The 22,250-nt window shown below is 36.5% G+C and overlaps 1 protein-coding gene across 23 annotated transcripts in view; it reads right to left on the bottom strand.

The window, feature by feature from the left end:
• ROBO2 (roundabout guidance receptor 2) overlaps window positions 1-22,250 on the bottom strand; it is a 349,600-nt gene that overhangs the window by 77,695 nt on the left and 249,655 nt on the right. For all 23 annotated transcript variants that reach the window (XM_083821015.1, XM_083820994.1, XM_083821010.1 and 20 more), the window contains 5 exons: window positions 18,804-18,885; window positions 17,929-18,094; window positions 16,053-16,219; window positions 11,991-12,112; window positions 4,166-4,397 (listed from right to left, as the gene is read on the bottom strand). In XM_083821015.1, coding sequence (XP_083677141.1) covers window positions 4,166-4,397; window positions 11,991-12,112; window positions 16,053-16,219; window positions 17,929-18,094; window positions 18,804-18,885 — 769 coding nt within the window. The remainder of the gene's footprint in view (window positions 1-4,165; window positions 4,398-11,990; window positions 12,113-16,052; window positions 16,220-17,928; window positions 18,095-18,803; window positions 18,886-22,250) is intronic.

The raw sequence follows: 22,250 nt of genomic DNA, 5'->3' as shown, positions 1-22,250 counted from the left end.
TAAAATATTTTCCAGTCTCCCCATCTCAACTTCAAATTTAAATAGTTCTCTAGTTTTAGGCACCTCATGTTGTGTGGCTCCTCAGCTCCAGTTCCCTAGTCTTGAGCTTTCCTATCCAGAGAAGACTCTTAACTGCTACATTCTGAGGGCACTCTAGTCTTATCTTTAATAGATGCTCCTGAATATGTGAACATTCTTGGACCATACTTCTCTGAAAAGCAGAAAAAGTCACTGGCATCTTTGTATTACTGTCTGGCAGGTTTAATACAACCAAATGCAGCCACAGATATCAAGAATACTAGACTTTCCTGAGTCGTTCCAGTTTTTCTTTTTTTTTCCTGTGGCCTCTTTGAGACTGGCTATGGTCCCACTTTGGATGGTTGTCAGTACTTGACCTGGCACAGGCTCAAGGAGCTGAGCTCAAATCCTTATCAGGTAACCCTGAAGTGCAGGAGTATCTTGTTGCAAGAATTATACAATTTAAAACTATGGTATCAGAGGTGGGGAGGAGGAACTATGCAATATTACATAAGAACAAATATTCTAGAGAAAAATGACGCATGACTCCTTTGAGGCTGCACATACACATTTTCAGATGCAGGTTCAGCTGTAAAGCAAATAGTGCTACTTAGAAACAGAGTTCTGGCAGGGAGAAATGGAGCTCTGTTGTGGACAATTTGACTCTTAGCTAGCTCAAGCAGAACATGGACAGGTGACCTTGGGCTACTCCTTGACATTGTGCAAAGCATAAAATTGGTGAAGTTAAAGTTGCATTGTGGATTTTATGGCAAGTGAAATAATTTGCCAAAGAGTAACAAACAAACAAACAAAAACTATTCAAAAAACATAAAGGTATTCAGCAACAACAAACCATGAATAAATGTGTGCACAATATTAATTAGAACATTTTACATGAAAATAATAAACATAAAAATAGCAAAACAACACTAACTCATTTATTTTTTTTTAATTACAGTGGAACATCTTGCTGATATGTATTTACTCTCATCTTTACAGAGGACATTCAGAAATATAATTTCTTATATACATATACCTAGGAAGACAGAAAGAGAGGGAGAGAGGGAGAGAGAGGGAGGGAGAGAGAGAGAGAGAGAGAGAGATGTAAAATGAATACCTTACTCTAACATGTAAAGAAAAGCACACTGTAATGATTAGTCTATGCATTTAAACTGCATGAATATTCTAGCTAACATTCTACCAGTGTGTGGTTTCTTTTTGTTTTTGGAGGATACATGCTAAGTTTGAAGCAAAATTAAAATCACAACTGATGAATGTGGCTGAAAGTATCACTTTAAGAGCTGCACTAAGGCAAGCAGGAATTGATTGCTGTTGCAAGACAGCAACTGGTAAAAACTAAGGCGACCTCCATTACCAACTGTCGTATTTTTGTGGTGACAAACAATAGGCAGAACAAATACCACTCCACAAAGATATTCTAGAAGAGATTTAAAATAGCGAATATAAGCGAAAGAATTATCATCTGTCTTTAGAGCAAGGGTGAAAGAAGTGAAAATAAACAAATTCTATTTAGCTCTTTCTTTGTATGTGGAGGCACACATATGTATATAACACTTTTGCTTCCTCTTTCTATGATAATATCACTCTGTAAGCTGGCACCATGATATAAATTAAGCCACTTGTCTGACACTGCTGCAGTTATTAAATAGACCACATTGAAAAATAACATTTGTAAAGCCATTTTCTCATTTCCCTTGCTGCTGGCTTGTGGAGAACACCTTGCCTGCTTCTTGACAGGTCAATTATTCCAGTGCTCAGCTTCTTCTTACAGATATGAAAGAACCCAAATCGCTGCTCATCTTTTCCAGACGCAGCCAAACAGAATTCCATTTGTTACTTTCACAAGGCCAAAGAGGTAGGAGATGAATGGATACTGAACTGTGACAAATGTCTGATCCAGAGGAAAAGCCTAACTGCAGCAAAATTGATTTTTAGAGGTAACAGAAGTAACACTGCATGTAAAATTTAATCCCGCAGAAAGCTGCCACTACCCCTTGGTTGTACTTTGCCTTTACCAGGGCTATTCATTTTGATCTTGCAAAAACCTTCCAACTCTTCCAAATTATTTTCTAAAAATAGTATAACTGACATTTTAAAAAAGTCAAGTCTAGAAAAGCTCATTTTCGAAATGGAATCACAAGCTACACAGCAAGTGTGACCCTTTAAATAGACTGCCATTCCTCTTTATTGGATGAGAAGCAAACCTCAGTCACTAAACATTTAGCTGATGCTATTTTTGAAATATATGAACACCAATATAATTAAAAAGATAATGGGGGGAGTTAAAGGCAATATCTGTAGAACTGCATTTACTGAATTTTTTAACTTTCTTATGGAACTACATAACTTTATCACCCAAGCAAGAGGAAGACTTATTTACAGGGGCTGACAATTGACTGGTCATAATACTATGTGTTACAGGCCACTTTTTTGAAAGAGACACTTGTAAATAGGTTCCTTGAAGGTTATATTAATCTGCAAGGCAAATCCTAGGTTGTGAATTATACATAACTATAGGAAAGAAAAATTCTAAAAATCTTCACTATGTGGAAAATGATTTCACACAATGAAAGTGGCATTTAAAGTAAGAAATTACTTGACATACTCTATGGGTGATGAGGTTTATACAAGAAAATTTAATTCTTCATTTATTTTATAGAAATAGAAATCTCTTTTTCAGTAGTTCTTAATTTACCTTTAGCAAGAGACTGTTAGATGAACTGAATAAACAACAAAAATCAAGTGAAAATGGACAAAAAGCACATCTGCTAGAGAGGGGGGAATCCTACACTTTAACTCTGGAAAAGCATTTTCATCTTTGTTTAAACTGCTGTAAAGCTATTCTTAACTGACCGGCTTAGGCTTTATAGCCTGAGCAAAGAAATGGAAACTAGGAGGTCTCACATTCTAAATCTGACTTGAACAATGCCTTCCTACATGCTGCAGGACACTGAATTTCCTCATCTATAAAGTAAGGGAAGCAACCAAGTTATCTTCTGGATTACTTAATTATTTGGCAATAATCATAACAAATTACACAGAAAAGTGAGTAATAAGCGAGTCCTTTCTAGAATTAAAATGTACTTGGCAATCAGCATTAAATTAAACCTCAGGAGACTACTGTAAGTGATTAAGATGCACCTTCAATAGGATGGAAAGATTATACTCAAAACCCACAAAAACCATATAAGCATTTTAAAACTTCACTGGTATGAAGTATAGGTAAAGCATAGGTTTCTTTCCTGTGCTTTGAAAGGAATCAATGATACAAAGCAAGAAGATGAAGCCTCACTTTTACATCTTTCAGCTTCTATAGGAGAGCTGTTGATAGTGGCTCAGATTCTCCAGGCACAGGTTGCATTAGATAGATAGGTTTGTTGTAAACCAAGAGAATAGGATAAAAATGACATATCTTACCTCGTTCCCTTTATTTTTTAATTAAAAACAAACAAACAAACAAAAACAGTCCTGAAGTGCATATGTTTACACAAGGCTATATTATACTACATGCTATAGAAATGAATGCTTCTGCATTTCAGTGGTATAAAATGTTCACTATGTCTACACCCTGCATGTTTTACCTACACCTAAACAGTACTTAAGAAAACTCTCCAAATGACTAATAGGGCAGTTTCATGAACAGCTAGCAAAAATGGAGTGCATGCCCTTGAAACTGGAGATCCTTCAGACTAGCAAAACATCTTTCCTTCACTAGTCCCCATTTCCTAACCAAACTGTTGATCTACATTCAACAGTATTGCCCTTTCAGGAAGATGTGCTTACTCGCAAATGCTCATCTGCAAAAGTTTTAATTTATTAGTTTTATTTTCAAAGTGCAGACCAAAGTCTTTTATTGCAGCAATGCTGGTTTATAAAAGAACGGCTGCTGTGCACACTGTTTGGAAGACTCAAAGCTACTTGCACGTAACGCAAGAATGCACAGAAGCCAGAGGAATACAGGACTGGCCAAATGCTTTCTTCTGGAATATTTATAGGACAAACCTGAATAAGAGGTTGAATTCTAATGCCAACCCTATATTTAACAAATGGAAATCATGTGAAAGAAATACAGCTGAACAGAAGCATACATACAATACCTAAAATGATTTCTGACCATTTTACTAACCTTCCTCCGTGGTACGAGCAGACTTTGATTCACTGTCCATTCCTTGGAATTCATTGAAATAAGGGCGAACTTTAATTTCATAAGTGACCCCCTTTTTCAGGTTGACTAGAACAGCACTGCGCTCTGTTGGGACTTTGACCTCTAAATTCTGCCACACAGCTGGAGACGGTAGGCCAGATGTTTGGCGATACATTACTCGGTAGCCCTGAATAAACTGCGATTGGCGGTCAACCTAGACATGGCATTAAATAATGTGTCAATAAACATATTAAAGTAATCAAACCTTTTGGAAAAAACAACAACAACAAACACATTTGCCTAGAATACTTCTGTTGTCATGAAAAACAAAAAAAATAACAATTGTTTGCACTGCTGAATTTAAAAATTGAACTGCCTTCTTGTAAGTCACTCATTATTAATCATCTCTAAAGGAACATTTTTCTCACATTACTTGTTGTAGAACATTTCTTTCTATTTTACTATCTTCTTTTAAACATACCATGACAAATACCATCTAAAATCATAAAACAAGCTCTCACTTATGCAACAAATCATAAAAAGAAAACTTTGGCATAATGCTTACTGCATGTAAACCTATTAAGGACATCTTGGCTACTGATGTGCTAAAATATGAGAAGAAAAGAAAAACAAATTCTTTTCAGAAAAGGACAAGTCTTTGAAGATGCCCTATATGCTTTCAGTTTGTCCATTACTTGGCTTACAGCTCATCTTTTCATGAGATACTCAGGAAAGTAAAATAAACATAAGACAGATGCAGAGAAAACAACATCCAAGGACACGTGCTGTTCCTTGTGCTCACTGTCTAACCACTCTCTTTGCATCCTGAGGTTGTGATGTACTCAGTCCATCAGAAGGAGGTGGAATGTTGTTTTTGTTTTATGTCCTAATTGTTGCTAGGCGAACACAATTCAAGCTTGGGATCACACACAGAAGTTTAAAAATTCTAAGTTATCATAGCTATAAAATAGGACTTTTATTTGAAGGAAAAACTTAAAGTATGTTTTATCTGGGAGGGGTTGTATGCATTTTTTCTCTTAAAAAAAAAAAGACTTGAAACGACTTGAGTTATGATGATGTTTGCATGAATTTTTGTCTGAAAAAATGGTCAAAACAATATGATGGATAAAACCAAACCAAACCTATCTGCTTCTGTAGCTGACAAATAAACAGCCAAAGAAAACACAACGCAAATATCGAGGCTATATGGCTAGCTGTTTGGTAAGTTTCTGTGTTATAGCTAAGACTCAACAAGTAAGATTCCATTTCTGTTCTTGACAGTTTGCTAGTTCAAGGGCATTTCAGAATTAAAGATACATTTGTTTGACTTCTCTTAAGAATAAATGAATTTAAGGCTGAAAACACAAAACAGGGTCTATTACGCTTTTCCTATAATCTTGTTATAGTTTATTGAGTCATTCAGAGGGGACCCAGATTCTTAAGAATTTAAAAAGCAGGGCAAGCAAGAAGAAAGCTTTATTTATGAGAGCAAAGCAGAAATGTCTTTCATCAAAACTGTCACTGTTAAAAACCTTGCAACATATGTTACAACATTAAGCTTGCATTTTATAAACTTCTCTACATTCACTTTAAGTGAATTTATGCACTGAAAGAGGGATATAACTCACAATAATAGCTTGTTAATACCGAAAGAATCAAGCTGTGTTTTTAGGAAGAACATTAAGCAGCTGTTTCCAGATGAAGGGAGTCTGTAAATCAGAGTAAATTGTTTTTATCCATGTTTGACTTTCATTAATTAAATGTTTTACAGACATAAAGACTTTATGAACCTCATGTTTACTAGAAAATTCAGTAAGAATATCAATTTCATATACTTTGGAGTACAGGTTCTCAACCTACATCACAATATAAGGCTACAATGTTTAATAATCAAACACTAAGTTTGATTCCTGCCCAACTTCTGTGTTAGAAGTTATGCTGACAGACAGCATAACTTTTTTTAGAACTTTCCATTTTGTGTTTGCTGCACTTTTAAGCTCTACTGACTGCTGTCTTGCAGAGAAGATCTGAAAATTTAGAATTACGCTGAACAGTAACTGTGTTGCAACAAAAAAAAATGGTATGGAAACTGTTTTATATGATGTGGTACAAACAAAACCACACACCCTAACTTGCAAAAAACTGTACCCCTGGCCTGAAGCTCCATAAAGCTTTCTGTGGAGAAACAACTACCAGTGTCTGGTATTCTGGATTTGGGGCTACTTGACACTGACTCTGGTACGCCTATTGTACACTGTACTAATTTTGAGTCCATCACACTTTCATATCTACTTACACATAAGTAATATTCAAACTATTCATACATCTCTCTTTCCCCTAGGCTTTTAAGATTCTTACCAGAAAGGCTAAACAATACAAGCAATATGAAAACAGAATGCAGGAGTACAACAAGGCTGTCAATTACAGGCTTGCTATAAACTAGGTTGATTTGGGGCCCACACAAGTTTCACAGCGCTTTCAATTACAAGTTTGATTGCAACAGAGCTGAAGGATCTGTCAGGATTTCAGATTATTGACAGTAATTCAGTTGTTCGGGGTCTGGGAGGGTACTTCAGAAAGAAAATACAATGCATTTTTAATGTTTTCTATAAATATCCAGTCGTATTCAGTATCAGGAGAGGATACTAAGTTGTCTTTCATACCTACCTAAAGTTAATCTAAAAAAGCAGCATTTCTCCTATGGTAAGATTGTTGAGAAGCCACTCAGAGAGGCACCTCACTTCCTGAGTAAGGTGGATTTTTCTTTTTGTTTGGAGTTTTCTGATTAGTAAAAACTTATTTTTGGATAATTACACAGATTAACCAGAGATACATGTGAGGTATATATATTTAGTTGGAGGTATATACAGTTGTATTTCACATACACATACAGATATGCACACAAATTTATAAAAGTGTGCGTGTATCTGTACATACACACATATACATACATGTTCGCATGTGTATGCTTACATAAGTGTACATATACATATATGTTTATCTACACATACACACAATCTTATCCATAATATAAAAGCTCGTGACTTCACCATTTCCTCAGTTATGTGGTAGTTACATGTCAGTCCAACAGCAGACCACTAAAAGCATGCTCAGCGTTAAAGAACTGTATTCAGTTGTGCTAAGCATCAGTTAATTCTGTAGGTTTGGTACACATTCACACCACATAGGTAGAGTTGCAGAAACACGCACTGTGATTTGATGAAAGAATGTAATAATGTCTATTTATTCTTCTTTCTCTCCTTTATTTATTTGTTTATTTCTTTTTATTTTTTGTAACGTTTTTTCTGCTGAGTACTGGGATCGCAGACTACTTCTAATCTTTCTAAACTTATCCAAATCTAGGATTTGCACAAGCCCTGGTGACATCTCCTCAAAAGAGCTGCAATAGTCGCTGATTTAAAAATACATTTTCTACCTCAGAAGACAGATGGCAGAAAATGCAAATGCTCCTTTAAAAGGTAGAAGGGAGCAGTTACTAGGTAGGTTCTGCTGACCCAATGCTCTAAGGCAACTTACAGGAATAATTGATCCCTCTCCCTCTCTTTTGATGAATACAGAGTGTGGGATGTATCTATAAAACTGATGACAGCTCATTCCTGCAGAGGTCGGAACTCTTTTCCCCTGCAAGTTCAAACCTGCACATATCACAACTGAACATGAGACCTGTTCAGTGACTATTAGATCACTCTGTTAGGCTATTTGATTGCTAAAAAATGGCAAAAAAAAGAAATCATAATGCAACTTATGCTGCAAATATAGGCAGCTTTCAGGCAAACCTGCTAGTCTGCACCCTAAAGACACTTTGCAATATGCTCTTAGGTATGTAGGTTTCTCCTCCAATATATCCCAAGAAAAACTGTGCTCCCACTGTGCTCCAATACCCATGGCAATTCTCCATCCAGGCATAACACCTGGCATACTGTGTTGAACTCACTAGTATGGATTGACTGTATTGGGTTTACATGGCAAGGTTTTGGTAGCCGGGGTCTGCAGGGGTGGCCTCTGTGAGCACAATCCAGGAGCTGCTCCATGTCAGGTAAGAGACAGCTCCAGCTGGCTCCAAAAGGATCTCTTGCCTTATCTCAACCCATGAGCTTTTTTTTTCCTTCATATTTTCTCCCTCTCTTCTGATGATGAGAGGAGGTGAGAGAGCAGCATGGTGGAGCTGTGATACCTACTGGGGTTAAACCACCACACAGTAATCTCTGGAAATTCAGACAGCACTAGCATGGATCTCCATACAGAAACAAGACGAAGGGTGATGATACACTGGAAGACTATCCAAAGAACCTGACTAAAATTTCCAGCAAAGCACATTCATTTAAAATCAATGTCAAATTGAAAGACAAAGGCACATACATTATCCTTCTGCCTGGTAGCCTCAAAATTCCTGGAAGGCATTGGGATTTCAAAGCAACAATTATTTTGCGACATTGAAGAACTGGATTTTATTCTTGATTACGCCACAGGGCTCCTCCATAATGCTAGGAAATTTCTCACATTTGGTGACTAATTAAATTCTCAGTTTAATGCCCAGTGTGAGAAAACTGAGCAGAGCAGCGCTGAGTGCAGAGTGTTGAGGTTAGCTAAAAAAGTGCTTTGAGTACACAATATGCTGGGGCAATGCAAAAAGTATTTGATAGAAATAAAAATAAATCAGGCCAAAGATTTAAAATTAGGCCTTTGGTAACAGTGGGCATATCTGACATGCAGTAAATATCTCTGCACCTCACCTTTCTATATGTAAGGTTAGGATAATGACACATTTTTATCATTGTGATGATAAATTCGGTATTATATATGAAACACCCATATATTGCAGTTGAAAGCATGACAGATAAGCATGTGAGACAAACTAATAATTTTTTATTCAATGCCAGTTTTCAGTGGTATGAATTTAATAAGACCTGGCAGCACATATTGAATAAAGAAGATAAAAAGAAATGTTGAATAGCTCCATGAAGAATAGATACTGTATGTGACCAGATAATTACAGCTGTACTTTAATACTTATGCACATGAGAGGTAAATTTATGCAACAGTGACAATCTAACTTCTGACACTCCTTTTTAACACTGACTTTGTAAACCTGACCTTCTTTTAAAATAGACAAAATGTGTGCATATGTATATGCATTTTATTTCAAAATATTTTAAAACTGCAACACAGAAGCAGAGAACTATTTCTGAAATTTTAAACTCAAATAATAAATAAAAAAAATGTAACACCAAAAAAAAAAAATCTCAGAAAGAAGAGAGAAATTGGCGTTAATTTGCTGGGAGTCAGGACAGCAGAAACTCAGTAATAAAGGAAGTTCCTCGGCATTCACTCTCTGAATTGCAGAAGGTCAGCAAAAAGAGTCTTATGACTCTCATGGTACTTCTGTCCTTCTGTATGTTAGCTACACTATCTAATAATTTTATATTAATAGTGTGGACCTTATTCTTTGGACAGAGTGGCTGTTTTCTTATGGTTAATTAGCTGGTTTTGTTCTGGTTGCTGGAAAGTTTCTAATTAGCTGTTCCAGAGATATTTTTTTTTTTTTGGTGTTTTTCTTCCCTTCACTTTCTAAACATCTCTACAGAGACCTGTACACTTGGCAGGTGGCACAGGGTCACCGCTTTAAGGAATCTTTCCAATAAGCTGATACCCATAACATTCATAACGATTTACCTTTAACTTACTGTGTTTTCTTTACTCATTAGTAGTTCGGTAGGGGCATCAAGAGACTTTTCACAGCATTCATTATAATATAACGAAAGAGGTTACAGTGCATAAAACTGAATTCTGTTTATAAACAGTGGCAAGCCTATGAAACTTTGTTTCTGACAGCTCTAACACCCAAGAAAGTACTTGAAAGAGCACCACACAGATGCGATCCAGGTTTACATTTACTGGCTGCTAATGTTCAAAGTTTCTTAACTACTGACCCATCTGCTTGGGCAAAAAAGGTTTGCTACAAAGGCACCTGAACATGAAAGTCGGTCTGGTCTGGAGTTATTTAGCTGAAACAGACAACATTTTAGAAAGGCAAGCTGAGTGTTGACATCATCAATGACAAGAGGCAGTCTACAGATTTTCTAAATAATCTTCTAAGGAAGACAAAATTTATTTATTTATTCTAATCTGGCCCCCTTACCATTGAAATCTGTCAGAACAAGGATGGTGCATAAGCCCAGATAAATATGACTGAGTTGTGCAAAAACAACAGTAATCCCTATAATACGCAATCTATTGCCACACTTATTTCCTATTGTATAATCCCCTGTACACATTAACCCCTAAGCAATATTACATGCAGAAGAAAAGCTCTGAGTACCATGAATATCTCTTGCAGAATTCATTCTACCTAATACAATTGTTTCAGTGATGCGCAGTGCAATACTATTTATCTCTCTCTTCCACCCATGACTCTACTTCCTCTGGGGCAGATGTCCCAAGAGCAAAGCACTCATTTGTGGTGTGGGATGCCCTAGGCACAACCTCCTTCTATGGTAACAAATCATTTCCTTCAAGCCTCTGGAAGAGAAACATAGCATTTTGAAAGCCAAATACTATATCTTAACTTCTTAGAAGTTCTACCCAGTAGTTTAGCCCCTCAAATAGAAACGTTAAGTACTGCCAAAAAGATTCTGGTCTTCTATAATGAAAGAATATCCACTGACTTGTGGCAAGGCATATGCTAGAATACCAGACAGTACCAGTGGATCAGGCATCAGCATTACATGCTGCTGACTTTTCTACAAATGCCCTGTAGGAAGCTGTTTTTGCATTTTAGGGTTACCAAATAATAGGATGTTGTCAGAGGTTCTATGCTTTGAAGTGGAGAGTGCTTTTTATGCAACAATTTAATGTTGACATATAACTTTATTTTTGATATGCACAGTAATGAATACACAGATCAATTACCCTTTAGATTATGGTGTTAAGCTGCCCTGGTTCCAGTTAGGACAGAGTTAATTTTCCTCATAGTAGCTGGTAGGGTGCTATGTTTTGGATTAGGATGAGAAGAGCGCTGATGACATGCTGATGTTTTAATTGTTGCAGAGCAGTGCTTACACCAGGCCAAGGACTTTTCAGCTTCTCGCTCTGTCCTGCCAGCGAGCAGGCTAGGGGTGCAGCAGGAGCTGGGAGGGGACAGACCCAGGACAGCTGACCCAAACTGGCCAAAGGGGTATTCCATACCATCTGACGTCATGCTAAACAATATATAGGGGTGGCTGGCCAGGGTGGGGGGCGGCTGCTCGGGGATAGGCTGGGCATCGGTCAGCGGGTGGTGAGCAATTGCATTGTGCATCACTTGTTTCTTACACATTATTATTATTAATACTATTATCATTATCACTATTATTATTATTGTTATTATTATATTCCTGTCTTAATAAACTGTCTTTATCTCAACTCACCGGCTTCACTTTCCCGTTTCTCTCCCCCATCCCAGAGAGGGAGGGGGGAGGGTGAGCAAACGGCTGTGTGGGGTTTAGCTGCCAGCCGGGTTAAACCACAACATAAGCATATCCATTTTTTATAGTATTTTTCTAGCCAGAAACCTAGCTCCCTTTAAGATGAACACTAAAGGCTGACCTTCAGGTCCCTGACCTGAAGGAGAAAACAAAAAGACCATATCGTTAACACATCTATGCCTGTATGATGTTAGTCTAGCAGAGCACTCACGCTAGAGTAAAGATGAGTTTTTCAGGGTAGTGGGAAAAAAAAAAAAAAAAGCACTGTAAGGACAAATAGGCAAAATTAAAGTAACGTAAGGTAGTTATAACAGAAGCCTTACTGTCCAGGTGACTTGAATTGTTGTGGGTGTCAGCACAACAGGGTTATGTAGTCGTACAATGACATCTCCCAGTTCTTTCTGAACTTGCCTGTGATCCACACCTTGTGCTGGTGGGCTGATATCTGCCAGGCCAAGAACACACATGAAAGTGTTATTTTAATGAGAGAACATATATGGCATTTATTAGAATGACTGAATAGCTTAATGACCTGACTTAAACACCCTCATATAGTATGTATCTTTAAAACAATACAATGCTAAGGTTTAAACACGGACTCCAAAACGTATCAAGTAAATGCTACATATCAAGTAGCCGCTTAGGTAATCATGAAATAAAAAGACACTTAAATGACTTGATGGCAGTTTTCTCGGATTTGCTAAGTGATGAGAGAGATGCAATATTCACTACTTCTAAAATGTTCAGATAACAGTAATGTTGCACAGATGTCTGCAACCAAACTGGTTAGTGTAATTGAAGAAAATTAACAGTTTGTTTTTTTTTCCTTAGAGCATACATGACATTAAGTCATTATATGTTTCCAAAGTTTCACTAAACTTCCCCTCCCCGTATACTATGCACACAAGAAAGCGAATACTAAAAATAGTATTTTCTTCTGCAAAATGAATTTTCCCTTTACAAATAATAGATAATGAAATTTAGTGCAAATATGAGTAAAATAATTAAAAAGCCAAACTGATATTGATCTTATAAAAGGCATAAAAAAAAATAAATCTTTTCAAGATTATGCCAAAGACTCCTTCAAAGTGGGAGGAAAATTACTTCTTCTTCTAGTCAAAACAAGAAGGAATTTGATCACTTAGTACAGGGCCACGGAAAACCATGATTCCATCTCCAAGCACCACATTTGGCCCCCGTGCCTAGTTTTTAAAGACCGCATTTAAGTTAGTGCATTGTGATAATATGAAGGAAGCTGTACTACCTTTCCTAAATAGGAGCAGCAAATATAAAGTATGTGTCAGAAAGGGGAGGAGGAGATGTGCAATGTGAATTTATTCAGCATGTCTTTTTATTGATAGTTCCTAGAAATCACCATTTTCCGTTGTATTGCACCAAAAGAAGAATGTTGAGCTACAGCTATCACTTACAATACAATACCGTAACATGTGCCTTGCCTCTTCCTTAGACAGAAATGAAGGTGCTTTCTAGAAGCTAGTGAAGTTTCAGATACATTTAATGGATCCTTCAAAGATCTTAAAATTATGTTCTTGGTCAACAGTTACAGATGACCTTAGTAACTATGTCAATTTTCTATTTGTAGATAGACATGCCTGTTAGATATAGGTATACTGATTATTTATGCTTCAAATTGTCTGTAATTTTTCCAGAAAAGGCAGATTTGAAACACGTGCACAGTTCATATTCAAAAAGACCTGATCATGGCTAGGCCTGCTTAGGCATCTGTGAATTCTGCTTAGTTTTCTCATGAGATTCATTAGCCAAAATCACTTTGCCTCTTTTTGGATCAACCTCACATACATATGAAGAAAAAACAAACAAAATAATTCAAATATTTTCTCAGAGTAATTACTGACTTCTCTATCCTTACATGATACAAGTAATTTAAAGTAAGCCTTTTGAAAGTGACTGATGGTCTACTTGTAGTCCACTAGTAAAAATATCCATAAACTCCTATTAGTTGTATTTGCTATGCATAATACCAGAAAATCAAATGCTTATATTAAAGCTGCCACAGGCATCTGTTGAAAATTAATATTATATAGAATTGTTATGTTTGTTTTTTTTTTTCTTCCTCAATGGCCACTGTGAACAGGCTTTCTACTGTGTGTCAGCTTCCTCTGTCAGCCTGAATTGAATTCAGGCATAATTAGAAATCACATCAAATCATTATGTTAATTTTCAATTGATTTTATGATTTAATTCTATTAAACTGGAGGTTACCAAAGAAGCTATAAATCCTGTACATGGTTCAGTGTGCTTGACTGCTAAACAGGTTCTGGAAATGGAAGCTGCAACACATGCTGTAGATAATTAAAAGACATGTTTTTACTGAAATTAAATTGCTTGTCAGTATGTCAGATAAAAGTCTACACTTGACACTCAAATGCCAAACAAAGTTGTTTTTTTAACTAGGTGATAAGTTATGCAGACTAAAGGCTGGTGCAATGAAAAGTGTGAGTCACCTCATCATAACGGGAGAGTAAGAAAGAAGAAAACTTGTGATACTCCATGGATAGTCATGCCATAGAATCCCTCCCAACTCACTCCTTCAGCTTCTCAGAAAGCAGCTCTCTTTTCCTTTTACAGCAATTATTATTATTTAAAGGATGTAACTAATAAGGACAGATTTATTCAGGAATAGACTAGATGAGAGAGGCTGGATGTGTTGGCTATGTGATAAAGAAATACCACCCTACTCGTTTATTTTTTTCCACCTAGGACCAACAAAGGACACAATTCCAATTACACATGCTGGAGGCTGACACAGGATTCACAGGCTCTCCACACACACTTTTCTAACTTCCATAAACAGGGAAAGATCATCTCATTGTAAATTAACTGTGAGAGGAGCTATTACTTTGGACTTGAAAAAATTATGATTTCAAAAAATGATTAATTCCTGTACTCTAACCTGCTTAATGCAGAACTACACTCTTGAATGAAGTATTCAAGCAATATGTTGTTGAAGCCAAAAAAACCCATGCTGTGAAGAGAAATTTGTTCATGGCAGTTACACTTGGTTAGAGCTGGCTGTAATGTGAACAGAATTTATAGTCATCAAACCCTCTGCACACATGCAATGGAGGATCACAGCTATCAATTATATCATCACCCAACAAATAAGGGATTTCCCTTCAGCCTTCTCTTTTGGTTTATTACACAGTGAATTATGAATTTAAAGAATTCAGAAATGTAGATTTATAAACGGAAGATCTATACTTTTCTCTGAATAACTTTAAAGTATTTTTATCATGCAGATCCCTTAATTTACATGAATCAGCTGCACAAATGTTGGACCAGATTAATCGATACACTATAGATATTTTGTGCAATTCTTGTGATTAAAACTAATGTTAAACATGATGTCTGCCTGTCTGTTTTAAGCACTTGTTATGATAGTATATCTCTACTTGATGACGGAGAAGAACTAAAGACAGAGGATATAACAGAAGAGAACATGTTATTCATAGCACATCAGAAAAGGGAGGGATGCCTAGTTCACTTGGCTTTTAATGGAAACGGTGCATCAAGGAGCACACCAGCTCTCTGTGACCTACAAACTTGTTCTGGTTTCAGCTGGGACAGAATTAATTTTCTTCCTAGTAACTGGCATGGTGCTGTGTTTTGATTTTAGGATGAGAATAATGCTGATAACATGCTGGTGGTTTAGTTGTTGCAGAGCAGTGCTTACACCAACTCAAGGACTTTTCAGCTTCTCTTGCTATCTTGATAGCAGGAAGGCTGGGGGTGCACAAAAAGCTGGGAGAGGACAGAACCAAGACATCTGACCCAAACCGGCCAAAAGGACATCCCATACCATATGGCACCATGCTGTACAATAAATAGAATTGGCCAGGTAGGTTGGGGAGGTCACTGCTCAGTGACTGGCTGGGCATCAGTCAGTGGGCAGTGAGCAATTGCATTTTGCATCACTTGTTCTGTGTATCCTTTCATTATTATTACGCCTTCCTCTTCTGTCCTATTATGCACATTTGTCCTATTATTTCTGTCCTATTATGCTATTATGTCTTTATCTCAACCTAAGTGTTTTTACTTTTTTTTTTCCCCCCAAAAAAAATTCTCTTCCCTATCCCACTCTGGGGTGAGGAGAGTGAGTGAAATTATGTGTGGAGATTAGCTGCTTGCCCAGTTAAACCACAACAAAACTAAAAATGTACCAAGGCACTTAGGAGTTAACCTATCTCTCCTGAGCTCAAGACTGATACAGTAATCATTGGACTGTATTGGTTAAGCTGGATTCCTGATTCCGAGTGCTAACACAAAATTTCCAAATCTATTGGTCAACTCTCAGTTCCCTTCTATTTTAGCTCAAGCATATAAGCCTTAATAATTGCTATTACCTTGTGTTCGGACAGGATCTGACATTGGGCTGGGATCACTCAGACCTTGTGAATTGATAGCTCTCACCATAAACAGGTAGATTGTATTGGGGCGCAGTCCTCTCACGGTGTAGAGAGTGGTCTTCACATGGTTAGCCACTGTTTGCCAGCTATTGCTCACAGACTGACTGCAATGAGAAAGCAGTTGAAGATTATAGAGTAATGCAAGAGAGAAAAAAAAAAGGAAGTGAAAAAAGGACTACTTTGTAAACCTATATCAAGTCTACAGAAAAAAAGTAGTAAGAGCAAGGTAAAAATAAAAAGATTTTGTAGTTCCGGTTAACTCATCAAGGCAAGTTAAAAAAATAACAGAGCTTTCAAAGGTACTTCTTTCAACAGAAGCAAAAGGTTTTCCTATCTGTCTAACAGATGTTTGCAAAAGGAAAGTGTGGAATGCAGTAAATTAGAATGATAAACAGACCACTCGAACATAAACCTTGGAAAAGAAAAACCTATTACAAGAATAAATTTCTATATTGTGAAGTAAAATACGTCAATAGTTGCCATTAGAAGAGAAATATTCTCCTTGAACTAAATTCATACCTAAAGTTAACAAAAAATGTTCTGAAAATATCCTTGTAAATGAAGGAAATTATATGAACACTTTTTCTGTTGTTATATTTTCAATTGAACAGTATTATAATTAGATTATAATCCACTGTGTGAAGAGATTTCAAACATGATTGTTAAAACAGCTTTTAATAAAAATGCCTGGCTTCTGTTAATGTTATTTATGGGATGCCATTAAAGCTTATCTAGGGTGAAATATTACAAAAGTTTAAAGACAGTTTGATTCTATTGTGCTTTCTTGTATAGTATTGATAAAAAAATCTTTAAGTATGTTAAAGGAAAAAGAAAATGGGAAGCTGCTAGTTTCATGTTGTTTCTATTGTTTCATTCATGTAATGTAAAAGGATAGCACAAGTTCTAAAACAGAATCAGTGATCTGCATGTACCGTAATGATGCTCTTTGCATATTAACATACACAGAAGCATTATCACTGTAACTTTTAAAATATGCAATCATATTATTTTGACAAATTCTTGCTTGAATTTTAATTAAAAGATAAATGATACTATTTGTTATTTGCTGAAGATCTTGATTCAGAAAAACATGTAAGAATGTGCCCATTAAGAGTATATTCTTGTTATGCATATGAGAGGTACAGCCAATGCTTAAACAAACTAGCTGAATTGGGGCCTGGAAGTTCCTTCCTACCACACATTAAGTGCTGCTGTGTGGAACAGAGCAGCTGGATCCTCTTCAGCCTTAGGCTGCAGGATGAAATCATAAATTATCAACTACTATCGTAGTTTTGTTCCATCTAAAACAGTTAAGCATAGAAATTTAAAGTGCTTTAACTATTTAATATGTGCTGCTTTAACAAGAACAGGAATTCAAGTACACAGAGAGGTTTAAAGATTGTCTGCTCATTTTCAGTTTATTTGCACTCCGACAGTTGAGGTAACGCTACTGGCCCAAGTGGTTTCAACTGCAGCATTCCCATGGTGGACTCTCACTTGAAATCAGGACTAAGGGAATAGTAAAAAAATAACGAGTGGACATTGTCTTTTTACATGTCTGTTGACCTGAGGAAAAAGACAGATGGTTCTCTACTTAATCACTTTAAAAAAAATGTGATAAATTAAAAAACAAAAACAAAAAACACCTTATAGAATAAGAATCAATGCCTGCCATAGGAGTTAAGTCTTTTAATAAACTTTTGATAATACATGTACAGTCCAAAAGAACACCACAATACCAGCAGAACAGCTGGTGCTAGGGTTTAAGCAAAATTATAAAGGAAAGAGACTAAAAGTAGAATAATTCACATACCTAAAAGCCTCAATGATATATGCACTAGCTGGTAGGCTTCCAGGGGTCCCTGGTTGCCAGGACAGAGTGACACTGTTCTTAGTAACATCAGTGACCTGAGGTTTGGATGGTGGCCCAGGGAGGTCGTTTATATCATAATTTTTACTGACTGTTGCTCCACCCGACTCTGTAAGGGGTAAATGCAAAACATTTACTTTTTATCCTCTATTGTATAAATCTGATCAAAGTAGAAGATTAGAAGGAAAAACATGCCAAATACCTGCAAAATCAGCATAACCAATATTCTTAATTTGCAAAGAACTAAGTCAAAAATTGCATTATCAGATATATTTTTGGATGAAGAACTATCATACTTCTGGTACACACTAAAAGGACAGAAAAGCCACAAAACTCAAGAGGTTTTATATATATATATATATATATAAAGAGTAAAAAAACCAACCAACCAACCAACCAACCAACCAAAACATATTTGCTAAAATTTACATAAAATACCAAAACGTCAGCTACTAGAAAGACTGTGAATGTTCCTATATCCAGATCAATTCTGGTGCTCACAGGGTGCACTCTGTGTAGGCATTAGTTTTCTTGCTCAAGCCAATCACAGGGTGAATCCAGAGTTTACTAATGCGCCTGTTTAGAAGAACTATAACATACCAGTGTCACTGGAAACAAATTATTGCAATGTCAATGGGTGTTCAGAGATAATCACAATGAAATCTAAGGCGTGTGAAGAAAGCCAGCCTTCCTACTTAAAACCTTCTCCATCTCAAACCCAGAATTTCTAGAATAGAGTATTTGACTCAGATTGCTCTGACCACAGTCTATGCTTTCATTTTGTGACATCTGAAAAATGGCCCCTGGACATGTCTTACCTGTTACCTCCAGCACAGCACTCCATGATGTCTCCCCACTTGAACTTGTAGCAACGCAAGTGTAAGTTCCAGTATCAGACAGCTAGACATAAAGAACATTTAAGGGCAGTTTTAGCTTTTTGGAATCAGATAACAGAGTTTACTCAAATTTTCTTTTTCTAAGTGTTTTTTGGTAAGAATGACTTAGCCAACATTTTACATCAGGCTAGAGGGCACTAGACATTTTCAAATAATCATTTAATGGTGGCTTAATTTTAGAGAACTAAAGTATGGTAGCACGAGACTCTGGATTTGTACAAAATTATTGTGATTCCTTTGTCAGTTCATATACTCCAAATTTATTTTGGGAACAGCTTTTAAATTATATTGTCAATATTAATCTCGTTGTTCTACTGAAAAATTTGCCAAGTATTTTGCTATTCCTTACTAAGATTTAAAATAAAGATTTCTGTGACAAGAATTAGAGGAAAAAACAGAGACGGATGGAAGACCGTGACTTTACGAAGCACAGAATATACAGAAGAGCTGTCCTACCACTATGTATAAAGCATGGTAATCTCGAGATAAAAGCAGAAAAGGGAGAATGCTGACTCTAGTGATAAAGAAGAAGAATTATATTCACCACCAGATGACTTGACGGAAGTAGGACAGCATCCAAGAAGCTTTATTGGACTTTAAGGAATTGTAATGGGTGGTCTGCTAAATGCAGATTGGAACTACGACAAACGTGCTTATACCCAACCCTTCGAAAAGAATGTAAAGGCAAATAATAGTGATGCTCTTCAGATTACTTGTTGATATGTAATTTAATTGATCTTTAACTTTGTCAAGTTAGAATTCTGTTGGTATTTTCTTCCGATAGACTGGGTTTGCAGTGTACCATTCTTAGGGGCAGGAAGCAACTGGGTAATGCCGATTTAATTATCTACATGATCATAACTTGTATTTTAGGGGATGCTTTTGCCATGAAAAACAAGGAATAATTTAACCCCTCTGACAATGGCTCATGGACCCCAAATATAGAGGCACTGCAAACAAAATAAGACTCTTGTAAAGAGAGCTTTTCCAAAGGAGAGAGGCTTGCAGCATTCTGAAGCACTGTATTTTATCTTGCTTCTTCCAAGCTTTTATTAAATCTATAATTTTTCATTATGTGATGATGGAGAATATTTCTCAATGCTGTGGTTCTTAACTTCATTTGTGTACCACTATGACAGATGGTGTATGGCAAACCCAATGAAGTATGTGGTATACACAACAGAGTAACTTGCAGAAGGCAAACTAGACATATAAAGCAAGCCGGAGATATGCTGCCTCTGCAAGTTATGGTAAATTATCTAACTTCCAGACTGTGGATGGATTAGACACAGACATAGTGTATTGATAATTCAATTATTTATACTTTTTTATGTTATGAGGGAGAAAAAAAAACAACAGGGAAGGTCAATGGAAAATCATTGCTATTCTGTATAGTAACAGTTTTCTTATGCAGATGGCTACATCTGGCAGGGTACACTTCTACAAAGCAGAAGGAAGATTTCCTCCACTGTTGACCTGTCTAAAAGGGTACTACTGAGTGAGTGACATATTGTGTGTTTTCAGTTGTCTTCCATGGCAACCTGGAAGACTGGCTCATCAGAAAAAATCTCTATGTTCATCTTTATGACTGTGGCCCATGGGTCACTGTGGTTGCTGCAGACTCCTGAATAATGTGATTTACACACAGAAAGAGAGATTAATTACACAGCAGAAGAGGATGGTCTCAAAGGCTTAAATAGTAGTGGCTCACCTTTACCCATATCTTGATATCTTTTATGATTGCAATAATGATTATTAATTGTAAGGGGAAAAGAAGGCTGAGGACTAGGACATGGGGGTGATACTCATTTCTTTTGAACATGGGTGTATAAGTATACTTGGGCATATTTTGTGGGACTTTATTTATTCATTCATTCATTTATTTATTTATTATTATTTTGCTTAGGAAGTGTTGTCAGTTCCTGCTGGGGTAGGTCTGAGAGAAAAGTTAAACACGTCAGAATTAATACATTAAATTTCAACCTACAAGAGAAAATTGTTTTTTTAAGGTGATGTGTAGTTTTTGCTGGTAAGTCTGACTTGAGGAGTAAACATTACTGAAATCAAGGGGTTTATAAGAAATGTCCTTCTGAGCCTTTAAGGAAAACCAGTTACTAGTGAATTAGCCACTTAAGGATCAATAAAAGCTTCATGTCTTTCAAAACCACACTCTCTACTAATATTATTTTCCACTCCCCTTGCAAGCATTTTTTTTGCTTCATTTACAGACCTTGTGCATCTACCAGCAAGATGAATGTGCTGGCACAATTCAGAGCCTATTTTGATGTTTGCATAGCTGCATGCACACAAGTATCCCAGGAGCTTCTGCCTCATGGATGTTCCACAGCAGCCCATCATCGATGCCTCAAAGTTTGTTTGAAATCACTACACTTCCACCTTTAATTGCTGCTTTCTAATACTACTGGGGAATCTTGAGTATTCAAGTGCACTCCTTAATCCAGCTATACAGGAAAAATGCATTAACCTTCATGGCCTAAACCTGCCTTCAGCCCAGGAAGGAAGGATAAATTGTTTACTCAAGGAAAGGTAGCATAAATTTTTTAATAAATGCCATTGTGTTCCAAAGAAATTAGCAATCCATCTACAATCACTGATGAGATGGTACCAAAAAAACAAAACTGCTGTTTATATCTTGCCCCCAGTAGCTATGTTTCTTGACATTTATTTTTTTTTTGGATGAAAAAGCTTTGTGCAGAGATTACTGCTGATTAAATTAAAGGACTGCTGAAATAGTCTGTAAATTCTTAACAAATAATTACATTTACCTTACTATTTTTCTATACACATACTTGCTCAAATACACAAAAACAAATATGCATTTTTATCTAAAGGTAAAAAAATAATAAAAATACAAAGATTAGTGATAGAGCATTTACCAACAAAGTCTGGCACTATACTATCTGGAATATTGCAAAATTTCTTTGTACCTTTAAGATATCGTATTATATCTTATGTGTTAAAATGCAAATATTATGATAGACTTTTCATTTTGAACAGAAATCCCTCTGAATATAACTGCATGTATGTTACAGTATAAGTTGTCTGCTCTCATCCGCAGCCTTATGAAACATCTGCAGCGAGCGTAACATTGGAATAAATCAGCCCAGCTCAAGACTGCCAAGACTCACTGATGGAAAAAAAGCACGGGCAAACCCCTGATGAAATCCAGAATCCCTTGCTAGTACAATAACTCCTTAGAAAATAATGGCCAGGTGTTGAAAATGAACTGCTCTATGTTTTAACAGAGTCAACAGACCAATGGCTTCATCTTAAACCTGACTGAAAAGATAACCAGGGCTCTTACATGTCTATCCACCTGCAACTCATGTTTTATTGCGACTTACACAA

This window comes from Anser anser, assembly GCF_964211835.1.
Source record: "Anser anser genome assembly, chromosome: 1".
Taxonomy (NCBI): domain Eukaryota; kingdom Metazoa; phylum Chordata; class Aves; order Anseriformes; family Anatidae; genus Anser; species Anser anser.
Note: the sequence above shows the minus strand (reverse complement) of the source record. Positions and strands in the feature narration are given on the sequence as shown.